The sequence below is a fragment of the Salvelinus sp. IW2-2015 genome, linkage group LG30, assembly GCF_002910315.2.
Source record: "Salvelinus sp. IW2-2015 linkage group LG30, ASM291031v2, whole genome shotgun sequence".
Classification (NCBI taxonomy): Eukaryota; Metazoa; Chordata; class Actinopteri; order Salmoniformes; family Salmonidae; genus Salvelinus; species Salvelinus sp. IW2-2015.
In genome coordinates, this window is record NC_036869.1 from 2,146,390 (window position 1) to 2,164,514 (window position 18,125).

The 18,125-nt window shown below is 42.4% G+C and overlaps 1 protein-coding gene across 1 annotated transcript; it reads left to right on the forward strand.

Moving 5' to 3' along the window:
• The first annotated feature begins 596 nt into the window (after positions 1 to 596).
• LOC111955298 (26S proteasome complex subunit SEM1) lies at positions 597 to 11,047 on the forward strand. Its single transcript, XM_023975492.3, has 3 exons — positions 597 to 789; positions 4,708 to 4,801; positions 10,761 to 11,047. Exons 1-3 carry the CDS (start codon positions 714 to 716, stop codon positions 10,801 to 10,803), a joined length of 213 nt encoding a protein of 70 aa, XP_023831260.1. The 5' UTR covers positions 597 to 713; the 3' UTR covers positions 10,804 to 11,047.
• The last annotated feature ends 7,078 nt before the right edge of the window (positions 11,048 to 18,125 follow it).

Consider the following 18,125-nt stretch of genomic DNA (forward strand, 5'->3'; position numbering starts at 1 on the left):
GGGCAATTTTCATTGTGGTGCATGTGGTTTTGTGGTAGATGTGCTCTCATCTAAACGACATACTAAGCTGTGGCTGCTGGTTCATTATTTAAACAGGCCACAAGGATCATAATGTACATTTGTTCCTCAATGAAAAATCTTGACTTAGATTTGGGTGATTTCTCTGTATGTTTTGTGGGACCGAAGGACTGTGCAGGGTTTTGTGTTTTAAGTAGGAAGGATTTGAGTGTGATTATGTGTTGACATAAATGAAGAGATTTATTATGGAAGATTTTAAATGTAGTTGTAGCCTATTATAACATATATATATATATTATTAATGTTTTTAAATGTTTTTAAATTATTTTTATTTTTTACGAATACAAAAAACATTCCAACATCAACATACCTGGCTGGCTTCAAGGTCCGAATCCGGAATCCTTGGGAGGTCCCTACTCCATTGAAGTTTAAATGTAAAATGGTGGGTAAGGTAAGGGTTAGGGTAAGGTTTAAGGATAGGAACGTCCCAAGGATTCCGGATAGCACTGACCCTGGCTTCAGTCAAAGAAGAAGAAGACCCTGGCTTCAGTCAGTGGAGCGTAGGTGATGTGGACGGCTTCATTGTGTTTGCGGAACACTCTCTGCCAATGCGCACTACCACCACTATCCCATAACTACCCTCACTGGAAATCCGTTCCGTCATCACAGCGACGTGCAACGAAAAGATAGCAAACATGTCAGACAAGAAACAGACTGTGGATTTGGGATTATTAGAGGAGGACGATGAGTTTGAAGAATTCCCAGCCGAGGGTAAATTCATTATATTTCCATACGTTACTATTGTTCACCCGTTTTTTACTGAATTGTCTCATTTAGTGACAACTTTTAGTGACAAGACCGGGCCCGACAGTGACTCAGCTAGCTTAGCAAGCTATGTTAACAACATTGAATGAGGTAAAAGTATCTAGCTAGCAGCAGCGGCTAGCTAGCTTAGTAGCTACCACTTTGAATTGTATTATTCACCTGATTGAATTTATAACGTTAGCTAATTAGCGATTGCACTGGTGGGAACTTTACATAGTTAAACACTAGTTAACTAACGTTAGCTGTAATGTAAGCAACAACGCGCAGCATCTAGCTAAAAGCCAGCTAGCGTTAATTAACGTTAGTTACTGTAGCTAGCTAGCTACGTTACTTAGACAACGCTAGCTAGAGTAGTAGCTAGTTGAGTAAAGGGCCATCCACACCAAGTTTTTGATAACTTTAATGATAGAATATACATAACTATAACCTAAACGTTGGTGGGGGCTCCACAACAGCAGACCGTTTATCGTTTTACTGTACACCTGTCAGTCAACTGATCAACGCATCCTACTGCAGACCTATTAATAAGGTGGTAACACAGACCATTCACTGCTTCAGTGTGGGACAACTGCAAATAATACTTCAATGTACATGTATGTCTAATGAAAAATAAACTCATATTTATATCTAACAATTCAACAATAATCGCTGTTTATCCTGGGTATCTTTTACATCACGCCTCGTTGCTGAAGTGGTTTGTAAATTGTCAATTCGTTTGGATCTTCTTTTCCTCTGTGCTCATCTGTCCGTTGAAACTTTTTGCAACGCATCAGTGCAGCAATGTTATCACTGGCCAAAGTGATCACACCAACACTCACACTTTAACTTTCCCCGAATGTTAATTTGGCGTATTTTACATTCAGCAATTAACCAGAGCAAGCCTGCTTCAAAACACAAATGCCTAACATTAAACAAAAATAAGTATACAAATAAATGTCCTATAGCTTTTTCTAGGATTTCACGTGAAAAGGAATAGCGAGGAGTCTTGCGTAGCCTATATTGCGCATGAGAACAGCTGAAAGAGAGGCTAGAGATGTGTAGCTGAAGTAAGAAGCTAAATACTAGCTACATTAGGCCATGCATTTGTTAAATATTAGGGCTATAAATATTTGTCAGTGTAAGAAAAAGTTAACATGATTAGGCCAACGTTTTTAGACAAGACTATTTTTAAATTAACCTTTATTTAACTAGGCAAGTCAGTTAAGAACAAATTCTTATTTACAATGACGGCCAAACCCGGACATTGCTGGGCCAATTGTGCGCCGCCCTATGGGACTCCCAATCACGGCCGGGTGTGATACAGCCTGGAATCGAACCAGGGACTGCAGTGACACCTCTTGCACTGGGATACAGTGCCTTAGACCGCTGCGCCTAGGCTACAACAGCACAGTGCAATGAGGAATGTGTCATTGTTATCAAGTGAGTACACTACTATTGGCTAGGGCTGTGAACTGCAGTGATGTAGTCTAATTTGAATCAACCACAAATGTCCTGTTTTGAATGCTTCATGCCGAAATAACTGCATACAGTCTAGGCCTGATCATGCTACCATTGGGATCAGTTATGGGTCTATTCTCGACACTTTACAACTTACAGAAAGGTACATTAGCAGGCAGCTCAGATGTGACCGACCGCCTTGATTCAGTCTTTTGTAGCAAAATTTGAAATTGTGTTTTTTTACATTGGATAAAGCAGAGACAGCTACAAAATMGTATATTATACACATTTGAGGAACAATGGGAAAGTAATTCTGCTTTGAAAGTTGATAAAGTTGTAACCACACTTTTGAGAAAATGGCCTTTGAATGTTTTGGTACCTACTGGAGAGCTCTTCTGTCTACACCCATTCAGCATCGTTCACGCCCTCTTAAACTTTAGCCCCACTCATCTCTTTAAGGGTTGATCCGAGCGTTCTGTCCTAACAACAACAACAGTCAAGCACCCAAGCTAACTGGCTAAATTTGGCTAGCTTGCTAGCTACTCATGAGACACACATGAGAGAACCGCTCACTGACCATTTTACTTGCCCTAACAGAGCTGGTTAGGCTGTTTTTATATTACCCAGAGTGTTGGTGACTGCAACTGTGCTGCTGGCAACAATTTATGTTTTTTTGCCAACGTTTACTGACACCGGCCATATTCAACGGGTGTTGAACGTTCGTAAATTCGTCAGTTATGTTGTGCTCTGGCCCACTCAGAGTGCTCTGAAATCAGAGTAGATAGCCAGAGTGAATTTACCAGCTACTTCTAGTTACAGTTGGCACATTGCCATTCTATTGAAATGGTTACTTGCATAGTGGAGTCTTTTTGTTAAGACATGTAGCTAGCTAGGTAAACAATGAACCATAATCCCAATTCATGACGTTACTACCCTGCATGAATCTGCAGGTAGCTAACCAACCAGGTTCAATGTTAGCTAGCTAACATTAGGCTATAACTAGCAAAGCAAATGGCTCTGAGATAATAAGATCATACACGTAACGTTAGCTAGCTAACAGTACACATTAACTTGAAATCAAAATGACTTTTGGTCAAAATTAGAAACGTGTAATATCTGAAAGTCTAGCTAGCTACATTATCTTACATCATGGCTGGACACTTCTCCCTGTCACGGATGCCATGGTTGCTCTTAGTTTGAAGATGTAATCCTGAGACAGCTGTTTTCTCCTTAGCCATCATACTCTAATTACACTAATTCCATACTCTAATTCACTGATTTCAAAACTCGGTCCTCCAGAAAATGGAGCATTCTACTATGCGATACATTACAAAAAAATTATGCATTAGACAGGATCACCTACACATACTGACCAGCTCAAATAGACAGTGCTATATGGCAGACCAATCCAAACTCATCTCTCGGCATGTCCAGCCCACTCATTATCTCAGCCAATCATGGCTAGCAGGAAGCACATCTCTTAATGTGGCTAAACCAACTAGGCTCGTAATTTAACAATTTTATTCGTATTTACAGATTGCATACACGTCTGTTATTAAGGCACACGAAAGTTCACATGTTCCAGAAGGCATTTCTGCCCAAAAATGCATTTTGATCAAATGACTCTCCTGTGAAGTAGTGACCCACGACATACGCCTACTTTCCTGAAACGAGTCACATATGGGGTATTTTGATCACCCCATAGTGCACGCTCTCTCTCCTTTCAAACGCTCATATTTTACATTCAGCAAGCTGGTATCTCTCGTCGATAGGCTAGTAATGGTAAATAAAATGCTTGAATTAAGTGTACAACAAGCTTGTAGTCTAGCTTTTCCTGGGACTATAAGAGCGAAGAGGAATGGCTATAGCTGAGAGGCCCCGGAGAGGCCAGTCACGTAATTGCGAAAGGGAACCATGAAGACAGACTAATGATATGTAGCCTAAGTTAGAAGCCAGAAAGGTACATTAGCGCGCCTGTCATAGTGTCTYTTTTGTCAGGATGTATAGGTGTTAACAGATGGGCCTACCATCGGAAAATATGGCATTCTCATGCGTGGTTTGTCGGCATCATTCTCAAGTCGTCCTATAATTAATGTGGCCACCAATATGCTCACATATGCACAGTTATTTAGGCAAGTTCACTGTACACTCTGCCTTCACGTTTTATTGAAGTGGTTATCAATGTCTTCTCGTCGGAGGGATAGGGAAAATATCACTCTGAAAGTGATCCAAACGATGGCTCTCGTTATCGTTCTCCACTCTTTTTGTAGTTATCATTGCAGTGTGAACGCTCATGTTCACTTGAATTAGAATAATTAATTTTTTATTCTAGTTATCGTCCTTAAATGTGGACGGCCCTGTAGAGTTACTTGTTAGCTAGCTAACGTTGTTTCATAATTTCTCTTCATTGTATTTCTCTGTGTTCAGATTGGACGGGTCTGGATGAGGATGAAGATGCCCACGTGTGGGAAGACAACTGGGATGATGACAACGTAGAGGATGACTTCTCTAATCAACTCCGGTAGCCAGCCACACCATTCATATATTTACATTTGTATTATTATTTAGCAAACGCTCTAATCCAGAGCGATTTACAGGAGCAATTAGGGTTAAGTGCTTTGCTCAAGGGGACATCAACAGATTTTTCACTGTATCTTCTTCAATTCGAGACAAATCGCCCCAATGCTTGCACTAAATGTTGACGCGCATCGCTTGCGGCAGGGTTTTGGAAACATAAGAAACATTAACTCAGCAAAAAAATAAATGTCCTCTCACTGTCAACTGCTTTTATTTTCAGCAAACTTAACATGTGTAAATATTTGTATGAACATAACAAGATTCAACAACTGAGACATAAACTGAACAAGTTCCACAGACATGTGACTAACAGAAATGGAATAATGTGTTTCAAAAGTAACAGTCAAAAGTAACAGTCAAAAGTAACAGTCAGTYTCTGGTGTGGCCACCAGCTGCTTTAAGTACTGCGGTCCATCTCCTCCTCATGGACTGCACCAGATTTGCCAGTTCTTGCTGTGAGATGTTAACCCACTCTTCCACCAAGGCACCTGCAAGTTCCCYGACATTTCTGGGGGGAATGGCCCCAAGCCCTCACCCGCTGATCCAACAGGTCCGAGACGTGCTCAATGGGATTGAGATCCAGACTCTTCGCTTGCCATGGCAGACACTGACATTCCTGTCTTGCAGGAAATCACGCACAGAATGAGCAGTATTGCTGGTGGCATTGTCATTGCTGGAGGGTCATGTCAGGATGAGTCTGCAGGAAGGGTACCACATGAGGGAAGAGGATGTCTTCCCTGTAACGCACAGTGTTGAGATTCCCTGCAATGACAACAAGCTCAGTCCGATAATGCTGTTACACACTGCCCCTGACCATGATGGACCCTTCACCTCCAAATCGATCCCGCTCCAGAGTACAGGCCTCGGTGTAACGCTCATTCCTTTGACGATAAACGCGAATCCGACCATCACCCCTGGTGAGACAAAACCGCAACTCGCCAGTGAAGAGCACTTTTTGCCAGTCCTGTCTGGTCCAGCGGCAGTGGGCTTGTGCCGATAGGCAACGTTGCTGCCGGTGATGTCTGGTAAAGACCTGCCTTACAACAGGCCTACAAGCCCTCAGTCCAGCCTCTCTCAGCCTATTGTGGACAGTCTGAGCACTGATGGAGGGATTGTGCGTTCCTGGTGTAACTCGGGCAGTTTTTGTTGCTGCCATCCTGTACCTGTCCTGGAGGTGTGATGTTCGGATGTACCGATCCTGTGCAGGTGTTGTTACACGTGGTCTGCCACTGCGAGGACAATCAGCTGTCCGTCCTGTCTCCCTGTAGCGCTGTCTTAGGCGTCTCACAGTACGGACATTGCAGTTTATTGCCCTGGCCACATCTGCAGTCCTCATGCCTCCTTGCAGCATGCCTAAGGCACGTTCACGCATATGAGCAGGGACCCTGGGCATCTTTCTTTTGGTGTTTTTCAGAATCAGTAGAAAGGCCTCTTTYGTGTCCTGAGTTTTCATAACTGTGACCTTAATTGCCTACCGTCTGTAAGCTGTTAGTGTCTTAACGAACGTTCCACAGGTGCATGTTCATTAATTGTTTATGGTTCATTGAACAAGCATGGGAAACAGTGTTTAAATCCTTTACAATGACGATCTGTGAAATTATTTGGATTTTTACGAATTATCTTTGAATGACAGGGTCCTGAAAAAGGAACGTTTCTTTTTTTGCTGAGTTTCTTTCATATCAGCGAGTAGTAATAATAATAATAATAATAATAAAAAATATATAATAATAAAAAAATTAAGTAAAATTTACACCTTCTAATGTAGTGTTCACTCTGCCCAGAGTAGGTGAAAACGCACTTTGCTGATGACATTTCATTTCCTTATGTTACATTTAACTTCTCTAGGGTAGGGGGCAGCATTTGGAATTTTGGATGAAAAGCATGCCCAAATTAAACTGCCTGCTTCTCGGGCCCAGAAGATATGATATGCATATAACTGGTATATTTGGATAGAAAACACTCTAAAGTTTCCAAAACTATTAAAATAGTGTCTGTGAGTATAACAGAACTGATTTGGCAGGCGAAAACCTGAGAGAAATCCATTCGGGAAGTCGTTTTTTTTATTGGTTTTGTAGTTTTCTATTCAATGCCATTACAGTATCCATTGACTTAGGACTCAACTTGCAGTTCCTATGCCTTCCACTAGATGTCAACAGTCTTTAGATTTTTTTTCAGGCTTGTATTCTGAAAAATGTGGAAGTAAGAGCAGTCTGAATGAGTGGACCCTAAAGTGTCAGAGTTTTTTTCATGCGCACAACCGAGAGAGTGCCTTTTTATTTTATTACCTTTTATTCTGACGACGTTATTGTCCGGTTGAAATATTATCGATTATTTAGGCTAAACACAACCTGAGGATTGAATATAAACATCGTTTGACATGTTTCTATGAACTTTACGGAACTTTACGGATACAATTTAGATTTTATTGTCTGCCTGTTTTGACTGCGTTTGAACCTGTGGATTACTGAAGAAAACACTCGAACAAAACGGAGGTTTTTGGATATAAAGAGACTTTATCAAACAAAAGGAACATTTATTGAGTAAATGAATGTRTGCTGAGTGCAACCATATGAAGATCATCAAAGGTAAGGGATTAATTTAATCTCTTTCTGACTTGTGTAACTCTTCTACTTGGCTGGTTACTGTTTGTAATGATTTGTCTGCTGGGCTATGTTCTCAAATAATCGTAAGGTATGCTTTTGCCGTAAAGCATTTTAAAAATCTGACACCGTGGCACCGTGGTTGGATTCACAAGAAGTTAATCTTTAAACCTATGTAAAATATGTTTTGTTTTCTGCAATTTTATAATGACTATTTCTGTATTTGAATTTGGCGCCCAGCAGTTTCACTGGCTGTTGAAGAGGTGGGACGCTAACGTCTCACGTACCCAAGAGAGGTTAACCAAGACAAATATAATTCTTCATGTCCTGATTCATTCAGTGGGGTCTTTCTCTAACATATCATTAACATCATATCCAGAAAGTTGGATTTCTAACCTAATACATCTGATAATAAGCACCGAGCTCTGACGGAGCGGCAGCTTTATCCCAGCAACTTTTGAGGATTTGTAGTCCTGTCTTCCAAGTTGCTTCTGCTGGTGAAAATAGCWAAATTTGCATGACACGATCCGAATTGAATGTAAAAGGCTTTGAAAATAAACACTCAACACTCAGTGCTCCGTTGACAGTTTTATCTTTTAAAAAAGAACAGTAACTTTGCATTGATATGAAAAGCGTGTACTAAAATATGAACATACTACATGTCATGTCTCAAAATCTATCTTACCTCTATTGTTTTATATCCTCTACATTTGAGAAGATGAGTTCAATGATAAGCCTGTCAGGTAGCCTTCATTCTCACACAGCATTCAGCTTAGCTGACACAATGCTATCTTCCTGATTTTATTTATAAAATAAAAAAATGTATCACCACTTTTTTTAAATCTTCTCTGGCCTCTATTGATTGTTGCTCTAATTTTTACTATCCTACAAGGGTAAAAACTAAATTTTTATTTTTCTTAAACAGATTATGCTAGAGACATGAGGTTTAGACCGTTGGTTTTCTTTGAGGATTATCTACACCAGGGCTGTCCAACCATGTTCCTGGAGAGCTACCCTCCTGTAGGTTTTCACTCCGACCCCAGTTGTAACCAACCTGGTTCAGCTTTTCAAGTGGCTAATTATTATAATAAGTTGCGCTAGATGAGGGTTGGAGTGAACCTACAGGTTGGTAGCTCTCCAGGAACAGGGTTGGAGTGAGAACCTACAGGATGGTAGCTCTCCAGGAACAGGGTTGGAGTGAGAACCTACAGCAGTGTAGCTCTCNTGGAGTGAGAACCTACAGGATGGTAGCTCTCCAGGAACAGGGTTGGAGTGAGAACCTACAGGATGATAGCTCTCCGGGAACAGGGTTGGACAACCCTGATCTACACAATTAACGTAAAATTCTACCCATTATTCGAAAGTTGCATTTTTGATTGGACACACGACTTTATAGGGTTAGTGTTCCCACATGGCCATCTCTCCATGTCACATGGTTTATTTACGGAAGACTGAGGTAGCCATCTGTGCTGATTAGTTATCTATGTGTGCTTTGAACACCTGTGTGTAAGCTAACTGGGGAGGAAGTGTAGTTCTTCAACTGGAGGCACACACAGTATGGATCTGTTCAAAACTTACTGTAACGTTAGCTAGCAGTATCTTTTCTTATTGGAAACATTCTTTCTCGCTGTTTTGAAAGATAAGGGACATATATTTCAAAAACCATTTCGCCAGCGATGATTATTGACCTTTCTAACATGGCGTTGGAATTGTAGTTCACATGGCCAGCCGTGGGCGAAACGCTAGTAGCCAGCTAGCTACACCTATCACCTTTTACTTATGACAAATCATTGTGCCCCACTCAGCTTCACGCCCCTAGAAATACGATGAAGCCCTCAGTTAAAGGGATGTGATGCTTTGATCTTTGAGTAGGGCTATAAGATTTGACAAAGGGGAAATGGCTAAATGGTAACTAAAACAGTCAAAATTGTTATGCTGAATGTTTAGGCACAGCAAATTGAATCAGGCTTTACACTCCCCTTGAGTGTACTAGTTGGCAATAATAACAAACACAGATAACATGTCAGTTATTAGGAGATTCAAGCAATAGGCACTATGCAGCTTTCTTAAAAATTGTCTTATAGCTACACACATTGGCCTAGTTTTTTTAATGCTCAATAAATGCTTTTCATTTCTCCTACAGTGTTGATCATATGGTTTAGTGCGGACATCTATAAAGCATTGACCATTGAGTTGATGGAATCCTCATGGAATAGTGGTGCGTTCGAATGCTATCATAGAGACCCGAGTTTCAAAGTCAGAAATGACCACTAGAATTACCCTCCTAAGTCTGTGTTCCAAGTGGGGTACCTGAGTTTACGAGTTTTGGCGTTTCATCAACTGACCTTTCACCTTTCCAACCAAAAGATGATAAAACAAAGSCGTTTACAACCTTGATAATGTAGCCCTGTTAGTTTACATACAATATGTTGTTTGACTTATTGAGCAAAGTAAGCAAGCCAACTGAACGATTAGGCTATTAGCAATGTTTGCTAGCTTTATCGTCTAGCTAAATTCAAGCTAATTGGTTGAACAGTTGTCAGACYTCTTTCCGAGTTCACCAACTGAGAGCTAGGAGCTCCTGAGACGCATCGGAATGCATCATAATTCTGGAAGTTGTTTCTTGTGGGTGGGGCTTTCTGTTGTCTGGGTACTGTTTGCACCCGCTGCTTTCAGTCGGTCATCTTGGTTGTCTCTTTTCTTACATAGGGAGACATTAGTCAGCATTATTGCGTGTCATTTGTAAATTATTATGCAGGCTTTGAATGATACGGACAGTCTACAATGTGTGCGTTATTGTCAGTAATATGTATTCTATGCATTTGCATGCGTAGGCTACGCTTGTTGAATAATCAACTAGTGTATTGACTTGAAGTGGCCAGTCTACACTTTTTTTTAGTATCCTTCAGACAATGGGGCATTCAAACCTTTGATGGCTGCTATTAAGACATTTATAGAAGACATGAGGTATGATTTGTTTTAAGCATTTAGCCTTGTACAAGTAGATCTACTTCCTTATAAATCTGTAGCTGTCTGCATGATATTTCTTCAGTTGGATTTCATAATGCTTCTCTCAATCAACATAGAAGGACACTTGTGCTTTAACCATTGGACTGCTTGGGTGTGTGTCTCAAATGGCACACTATTCCCTATATAGTGCACAACTTAAGACCACAGCACCCACTCTTCCCATAGGGCTCTGGTAAAAAGTAGTGCACTAGATAAGGAAAAAGGTGCCAGTTGGAACGAACCCTTTGTAATCATCTCAATTGACTGGTCCTTTTTTTCTCTCTCTCTCCGTAGAGCGGAGCTGGAGAAACATGGTTCCAAGATGGAGACGTCGTAGTAGCTGCCTAGTGGACACAGCTGCTGGGATTAGATATGGATGGACTTTGATGTTCTGAATGTTATAACTTKACACTTACGATGGAGGATGTTTAACTAAACTCGTCCCTTTTTTTTCTCCAAAAAACCTTGACATGAGTAAAGTGTTTGAAAATGTCCCCCTTTGGATGTTTTCATTGTTCTACTGATCTGCATGGATTCAGATAATGTAAGAGTTATGTAAACATTAAAGGTGGTTCAGTTCACATACCCGTTGACATACTCTTTATTTATGCAAATTTTCCATCTCTTTGGGCATAAAACAGCTGGTCAGTTACTGTTTTAATATACATCCATATTTTCCAATGCTTTGTTTTACTATAAAGACCACTTTGTGTCCACGGCTTGGGTTTAACATCCGTTTAAATACCACTTTTTGTTAGAGCCATTGATTTGAAACATCGCTTTACTGCCTGCGCAACACTTAACCTACGTTTTTAATGGTCCAGTAATTATTGGACTGTGTGACACACTCCACATCCATTTTAATCCACAATATGAATGTTGCATGATGTTAGTAAGAGTCAAGTGCTGCACCACTCATCTTTCCATTGTGATGCTCTTGGTTTGAAAACTACCACCCACTTTTCACATGGTCACTCTCCCATAGTAAACCATTTAAATGAGCAGGTGTGTGTCGGAGAGAGACTGGGTAGAGACGCTCACACAGGGAGATGTGCGAAGTTGTGTGTGTGCAGTGCATATTTGTCTGTGTCTAAAGTATGACTGACACACACACACTGCCAGCCACACAGTGAAGAGTTCCTCTCTGCTGTCTGTATAACAGAACCCCTGCCTTCCCTCTGAGCCCATGGGGTTGGGGCTGAGTCTCTGAAGGAGAGATTATCCACTGCCATGTTTGTCAGGGGCAGGGAGGTGGTCTCAGCATGGGGGCCCCCGGCCTGCCCTGCCTGGGCCTGCCCTACTCCCGACCAGGCCCTACTCTTCCGGCTCCGCACAGCAGGGACCCCCGCACTGAACCGGAGGCCAATTTACCCCAGCCACACTCCCCCGGCAAAATGATTTCTCTGCATTTGTGGACTCTTACTCAGGGTGCTGATGAGCTGAAATGGATGCCAGTAAGACCTGCTGCCTGCTGTAGCAGAGAAGAGCTGCTTCCTCCTCCTGTGTTCCCCCCTCTGCCTGGCACTTGGCTGTGTCTCATCGTCCTTTGTGTTGCTGGTAGGCATGCCATAGCTCCTGTTGGAATAGGAATCGGATATGTTTTATACACATTCTGTTTTGTTTGTTTCTCTTCATAGTACTTTTTATTTATGGACATATTATTAAAGATGCAATCCTGATTTCCTGTTCAAAACATGTAGGGTTAATTTATCGAATCTAACCACCACCTCTCTGACAAAACGAAACGTGTTGATTAACGTTTAAAGCAGCGGATGGTAGTCCAATAGTCTCTGACCACATTTCCCAAAGATTCTACTTTGACATTCTATGTTGAACCGCCACTGTTCATCGACAGCCAGCAGGTGATCCACTGACTGTGCATTGATGTTCGTTATGTTCTCTCTTCTCTAAGGTATGTTCTCTGATATTTGTGAAGTTGTGCAGGTGTAAGTCCTCATGATGAGAGAGTATCTCCTAAGAGGTTATAGCTCCCTCTTCGCCYGTGATTATACCAAACACTGTTGTCTGCAGACCACAATCCAACTTCTCCCTTGTGTATAAAGCCCTAACTTCCATCCTGATTTCTCTAACCGTTCAGAATGGAATTTCAACATGCCCAAAGGGAATATTGGGTGTCTTTATAGACACCAGTGAATTCAACAGTCCCTTTACTTGTATACATTACTACTCTTGTCTTGCAGTTAAGGGTTTTTACATGTCAAATAAAATAAAATTGTATTTATCACATGATCAAATGGAGGATGCAGAACCGAGACTGACACATTGCACAAAGATGCACATCTAACTATGCCCTTGAAGCTAAGTGCCAGGAGCTGGATCATTATTTTAATTGTTGGAAAGGCAGTGGAGTGAGAGAATCGGTAAGTGAGAGAAACGGAGGAGAGAACACAGCCATTTTGTTTGTGCTGAGAGCGGAAGATTGTCCCCTTGTATTGGGGCTTGAGGAGGGCCTCTGTGGCTCCCCAATATTCAGCCTCACAGGCCTCACAGCTTTTCACTCTTCTCTATAATATCTCCATCTAGAATTGCTTTTCATTTACCTAACTTTTGTCACATAATTCACCTTGACATGGGCAGTCTGCCCACTTTGACCAATTTTGATGTATTGATGTATCAACTCAATCACATTTATAGTTTGAACTGAGACCCAATGAGGATTTATTTTTGGAAGGCAATATGATTTCATTTTGGGTTTCATCAATAGACTGCTACAATTGCTTTTGTCCACTTTGTCTAAAGCATCTCTACATGGAACCCCAGATTATGGTTTGACCATTTTCTTTGCTGATAATATAAAAAATATAACCAGCAAGACATGTCTCAATATAAATCCAGTGAAAAGAACACTGAAAAGAACATATTTTGTAACATTTTAGATATATATTTTATTCTATTGTTCCTCTGGCCTTGTGGCTGTGTGCGATGGATGGATCCATCCCACTGTGTCAACACTGTAGAGAGGACACACACAGCAGAGAGGACACACACAGCATCCTCCCAGGCTATGCTTTACTTCCCTCTCCCTCAGACAATGGTGGGTACTGCGGTCGTTCCAGGGTTCTGTGACCGCAGCAGGCCTCTCCACCTCCAGCCAAGAAAGACAGGGCCGTCGTAGTCGTGCAGGCAGGGAGCACGCAGCTGCTACAATAATAGGCCTAATTGCACGTTTCTTTTGTGGGGATGAAATTAGTGGCAGAGTACTGCTACATACAATGCCCCCACAAACCTCAAAAAAAAAGAGAGACACGAGGGGGCGAGTCGCTCACCAGAGAGAGAGAGAGAGACCCATCACTGCCTGCCACCCACGGCCAAGCGTCGTCCCACACCTGTATTCGCCCTCGCTAAAGTAAACACCGATAATAAGGTGTAATTACTTTCGAAAATAACGAGGAGGGCTCCCCATGTGACAATGGCTCGCCTGTTTATTGTGAGGCTGAAACGACCTCAGAGGACACTGGAGGAAAACCCTATCAAAAGCCTGAGTGTTCCCACAGAGAGACCCCACAGGACAGACAGGCATGCATCAGTTTCAAGGAGGACCCTGTTTTTTCATGTCAAAACGGAGTCATTTCTGCCCTTATCGCCGCAATGGGGATTGACCCTGGAGAGTGTGGGCCGGATGGGGTTTCAGTATGGCAGTAAGCTTAGCTGGGCGTTAAAGTGACGTAGCCCTGACTTGAAATGCGTGTAACTAATAAAGAGTTATGTTTTGTTCCATGTGTTCTATCTACACTATACCCTGTCTAGTTCCCACCTGTTTCTTCTACACACTCAACTATATCCCTGTCTAGTTCCACCTGTTTCTCCATCACACTACACTACACCCTGTCTAGTTCCCACCTGTGTCTCCATCACACTACCTACACCCCCTGTCTAGTTCCACCTGTTTCTCCATCACACTACACTACACCCGTCTAGTTCCCACCTGTTTCTCCATCACACTACACTACACCCTGTCTAGTTCCACCTGTTTCTCCATCACACTAACACTACACCTGTCTAGTTCCACCTGTTTTCTCCATCACACTACTACACCTGTCTAGTTCCCACTGTTTCTCCATCACACTACACTACACCCTGTCTAGTTCCCACCTGTTTCTCCATCACACTACACTACACCCCTGTCTAGTTCCCACTGTTTCTCCATCACACTACACTACACCCTGTCTAGTTCCCACCTGTTTCTCCATCACTACAACTACCTGTCTAGTTCCCACCTGTTTCTCCATCAACACTACCTATCCTGTCTAGTTCCCACCTGTTTCTCCCATCAACTACACTAACCCTGTCTAGTTCCCACCTGTTTCTCCATCACACTAACACTTACCCGTGTCTAGTTCCACCTGTTTCTCCATCCACTACACTAACCCTGTCTAGTTCCCACCTGTTTCTCCATCAACCTACACTACACCTGTTAGTTCCACTGTTTCTCATCACACTACACTCACCTCTGTCTAGTTCCACCTGTTTCTCCATCACACTACACTAACCCCTGTTAGTTCCACTGTTTCTCCATCACACTACCTACACCCTGTCTAGTTCCCACCTGTTTTCTCATACACTACACTATACCTGTCTAGTTCCACCTGTTTCTCCATCACACTACACTACACCCTGTCTAGTTCCACCTGTTTTCTCATCACACTACACTACACCCTGTCTAGTTCCCACCTGTTTCTCCATCACACTACACTACACCCTGTCTAGTTCCCACCTGTTTTCTCCATCACACTACACTACACCCTGTCTAGTTCCCACCTGTTTCTCCATCACACTACACTACACCCTGTCTAGTTCCCACTGTTTTCCTCCATCACACTACACTACACCTGTCTAGTTCCACCTGTTTCTCCATCACACTACCACCTGTCTAGTTCACTGTTTCTCATCACACTACACTACACCCTGTCTATTCCACCTGTTTCTCCATCACACTACACTACACCTGTCTAGTTCCCACCTGTTTTCTCCATCACACTACACTACACCTGTCTAGTTCCCACCTGTTTCTCCATCACACTAACACTACCCTGTCTAGTTCCCACCTGTTTCTCCATCACACTACACTACACCCTGTCTAGTTCCACCTGTTTCTCCATCACACTACACTATACCCTGTCTAGTTCCACCTGTTTCTCCATCACACTACACTATACCCTGTCTAGTTCCCACCTGTTTCTCCATCACACTACACTACACCCTGTCTAGTTCCCACCTGTTTCTCCATCACACTACACTTACCCTGTCTAGTTCCCACCTGTTTTCCCATCACACTACACTACACCCTGTCTAGTTCCCACCTGTTTCTCCATCACACTACACTACACCCTGTCTAGTTCCCACCTTGTTTCTCCATCACACTACACTTACCCCTGTCTAGTTCCCACCTGTTTCTCCATCACACTACACTACACCCTGTCTAGTTCCCACCTGTTTCTCCATCACACTACACTATACCCTCTGTCTAGTTCCCACCTGTTTCTCCATCACACTACACACTATACCCTGTCTAGTTCCCACCTGTTTCTCCATCCCACTACACTACCACCCTGTCTAGTTCCCACCTGTTTCTCCATCACACTACACTATACCCTGTCTAGTTCCCACCTGTTCTCCATCACACTACACTACACCCTGTCTAGTTCCCACCTGTTTCTCCATCACACTACACTGTACCCTGTCTAGTTCCCACCTGTTTCTCCATCCCACTACACTACACCCTGTCTAGTTCCCACCTGTTTTCTCCATCCCACTACACTACACCTGTCTAGTTCCCACCTGTTTCTCCATCACACTACACTATACCCTGTCTAGTTCCCACCTGTTTCTCCATCACACTACACTACACCCTGTCTGGTTCCCACCTGTTTCTCCATCACACTACACTATACCTGTCTAGTTCCCGCCTGTTTCTCCATCACACTACACTATACCCTGTCTGGTTTCCTTCTGTTTCTCCATCACACTACACTACACCTGTCTAGTTCCACCTGTTTCTCCATCACACTACACTATACCCTGTCTAGTTCCCGCCTGTTTCTCCATCACACTACACTATACCCTGTCTGGTTTCCTTCTGTTTCTCCATCACAACTACACTACACCCTGTCTAGTTCCCACCTGTTTCTCCATCACACTACACTATACCCTGTCTAGTTCCCGCTGTTTCTCCATCACACTACACTATACCCTGTCTGGTTTCTTCTGTTTCTCCATCACACTACACTATACCCTGTCTCAGTTCCCTTCTATTTCTCCATCACACTGCACTTTACACTGTCTAGTTCCCAACTGTTTCTCCATCACACATGTTAAAGTTCAGTTAAAAGGGGATAGACTCGTCATAGACCGTAGAACACGACACTGGACAGTTCAGACAGTAGGATCCTGCTGGAGCTTCAGTGTCGTTCAGGACGGACAGCCCTTTAACACATCTGACGTGTTCTCACACAGAGAGAAAGCAAAGGGAATGTTTCTTTTTAACGCCATCAGTGGTGGTTGAGTCACTATGAAAACACAGCCTTTAGTTTAATGTCAGTGGGGATGATGGACTTCCCTGCTGCAGCAGAGCAGTTTAGCATTCCTCTTATTTTTGGTCTGGGCGGAATTTTGAGTGGAATGAATGTATAATCTCTCAGACATTGAGCAAAAGGCCTCAGCCTAACGTGAATGTGATATGGACATGCATGGTCCTGCATAGACAATGATTAGAAAACAGTGTGCATCACAAATGGCACTCTATTCTGTATAGAGTACACTACTTTTGACCAGAGCCTAAATAGGGAATAGGGTGCCATTTGGTACGCAGACAGTACAATTCAGTGTAAGCATCATGGGGCTGCTGATGGGACTACTTTACTAAGACTTGAAGGTGAGGGCCTCCTCAAGAATTCAGTAATAAAATKAAGGTAGAAATGACAGCTGGTATTCATTACTCACAATACTTTATTGTACAGCACAGTCACCTCTGCTTGACATATATTTGAATGTAAATGTGTCACATACTGTAAGTAACGGATCACTACAGTAGTATTGACTGAGTCTCAACCTGTGTGTCAGTGAAAGCAGTAGTATCAGGACAAAATATAGAAGTGGTTGAAATAGGTCAAGCCCATGACTTTTAGAGGATCTCGCGACAATACCCTCAGCATGTAGGCCTATCATATTCTTGTATTTATTTACACAGGGTGACATTTAATTAAGGGCTAACTAAAAAACTCTTATCCAGTGTTCCATAAGAATTATCTTCATGCTATCATTAAACCTCAATGTGCAATAGGCCTGAATGGGCTTTCTGAAAATGTAAATCAATATGTTTACAGTGACGTCCCCAACAAACTCCCCACTGTGCCACCATCCACACAGACACCAATACCAACAATTAGGGTTTGTTTTCTATTTTTATTTTTATACTTTTTCCCCCCCCACTGACCTTATTTGTAAGCATTTGTAGCTCCCATATCAAGCCATCCATTCTACTGAGSTTAAAAGCATTGGACAGTGAAGGAAGAAACATTTACAAAACAATTTAGACACAGKGAGAGGGGCTTTTGCAGGGCAAATAGGCACTTGTGTTATCATCATCACTGGTGAATTGTTGTCAGTGCTCTGATCATTGTAATTAATCAATCATCTGAG

Excerpts from the sequence above, each read along its gene's own strand:
- LOC111955298 (XM_023975492.3), top strand. The coding sequence starts at position 714 with ATGTCAGACAAGAAACAGACTGTGGATTTGGGATTATTAGAGGAGGAC. Across the intron at positions 790-4,707 it reads TGAAGAATTCCCAGCCGAGG|ATTGGACGGGTCTGGATGAG; the intron begins GTAAATTCATTA and ends CTCTGTGTTCAG. Across the intron at positions 4,802-10,760 it reads GACTTCTCTAATCAACTCCG|AGCGGAGCTGGAGAAACATG; the intron begins GTAGCCAGCCAC and ends CTCTCTCCGTAG.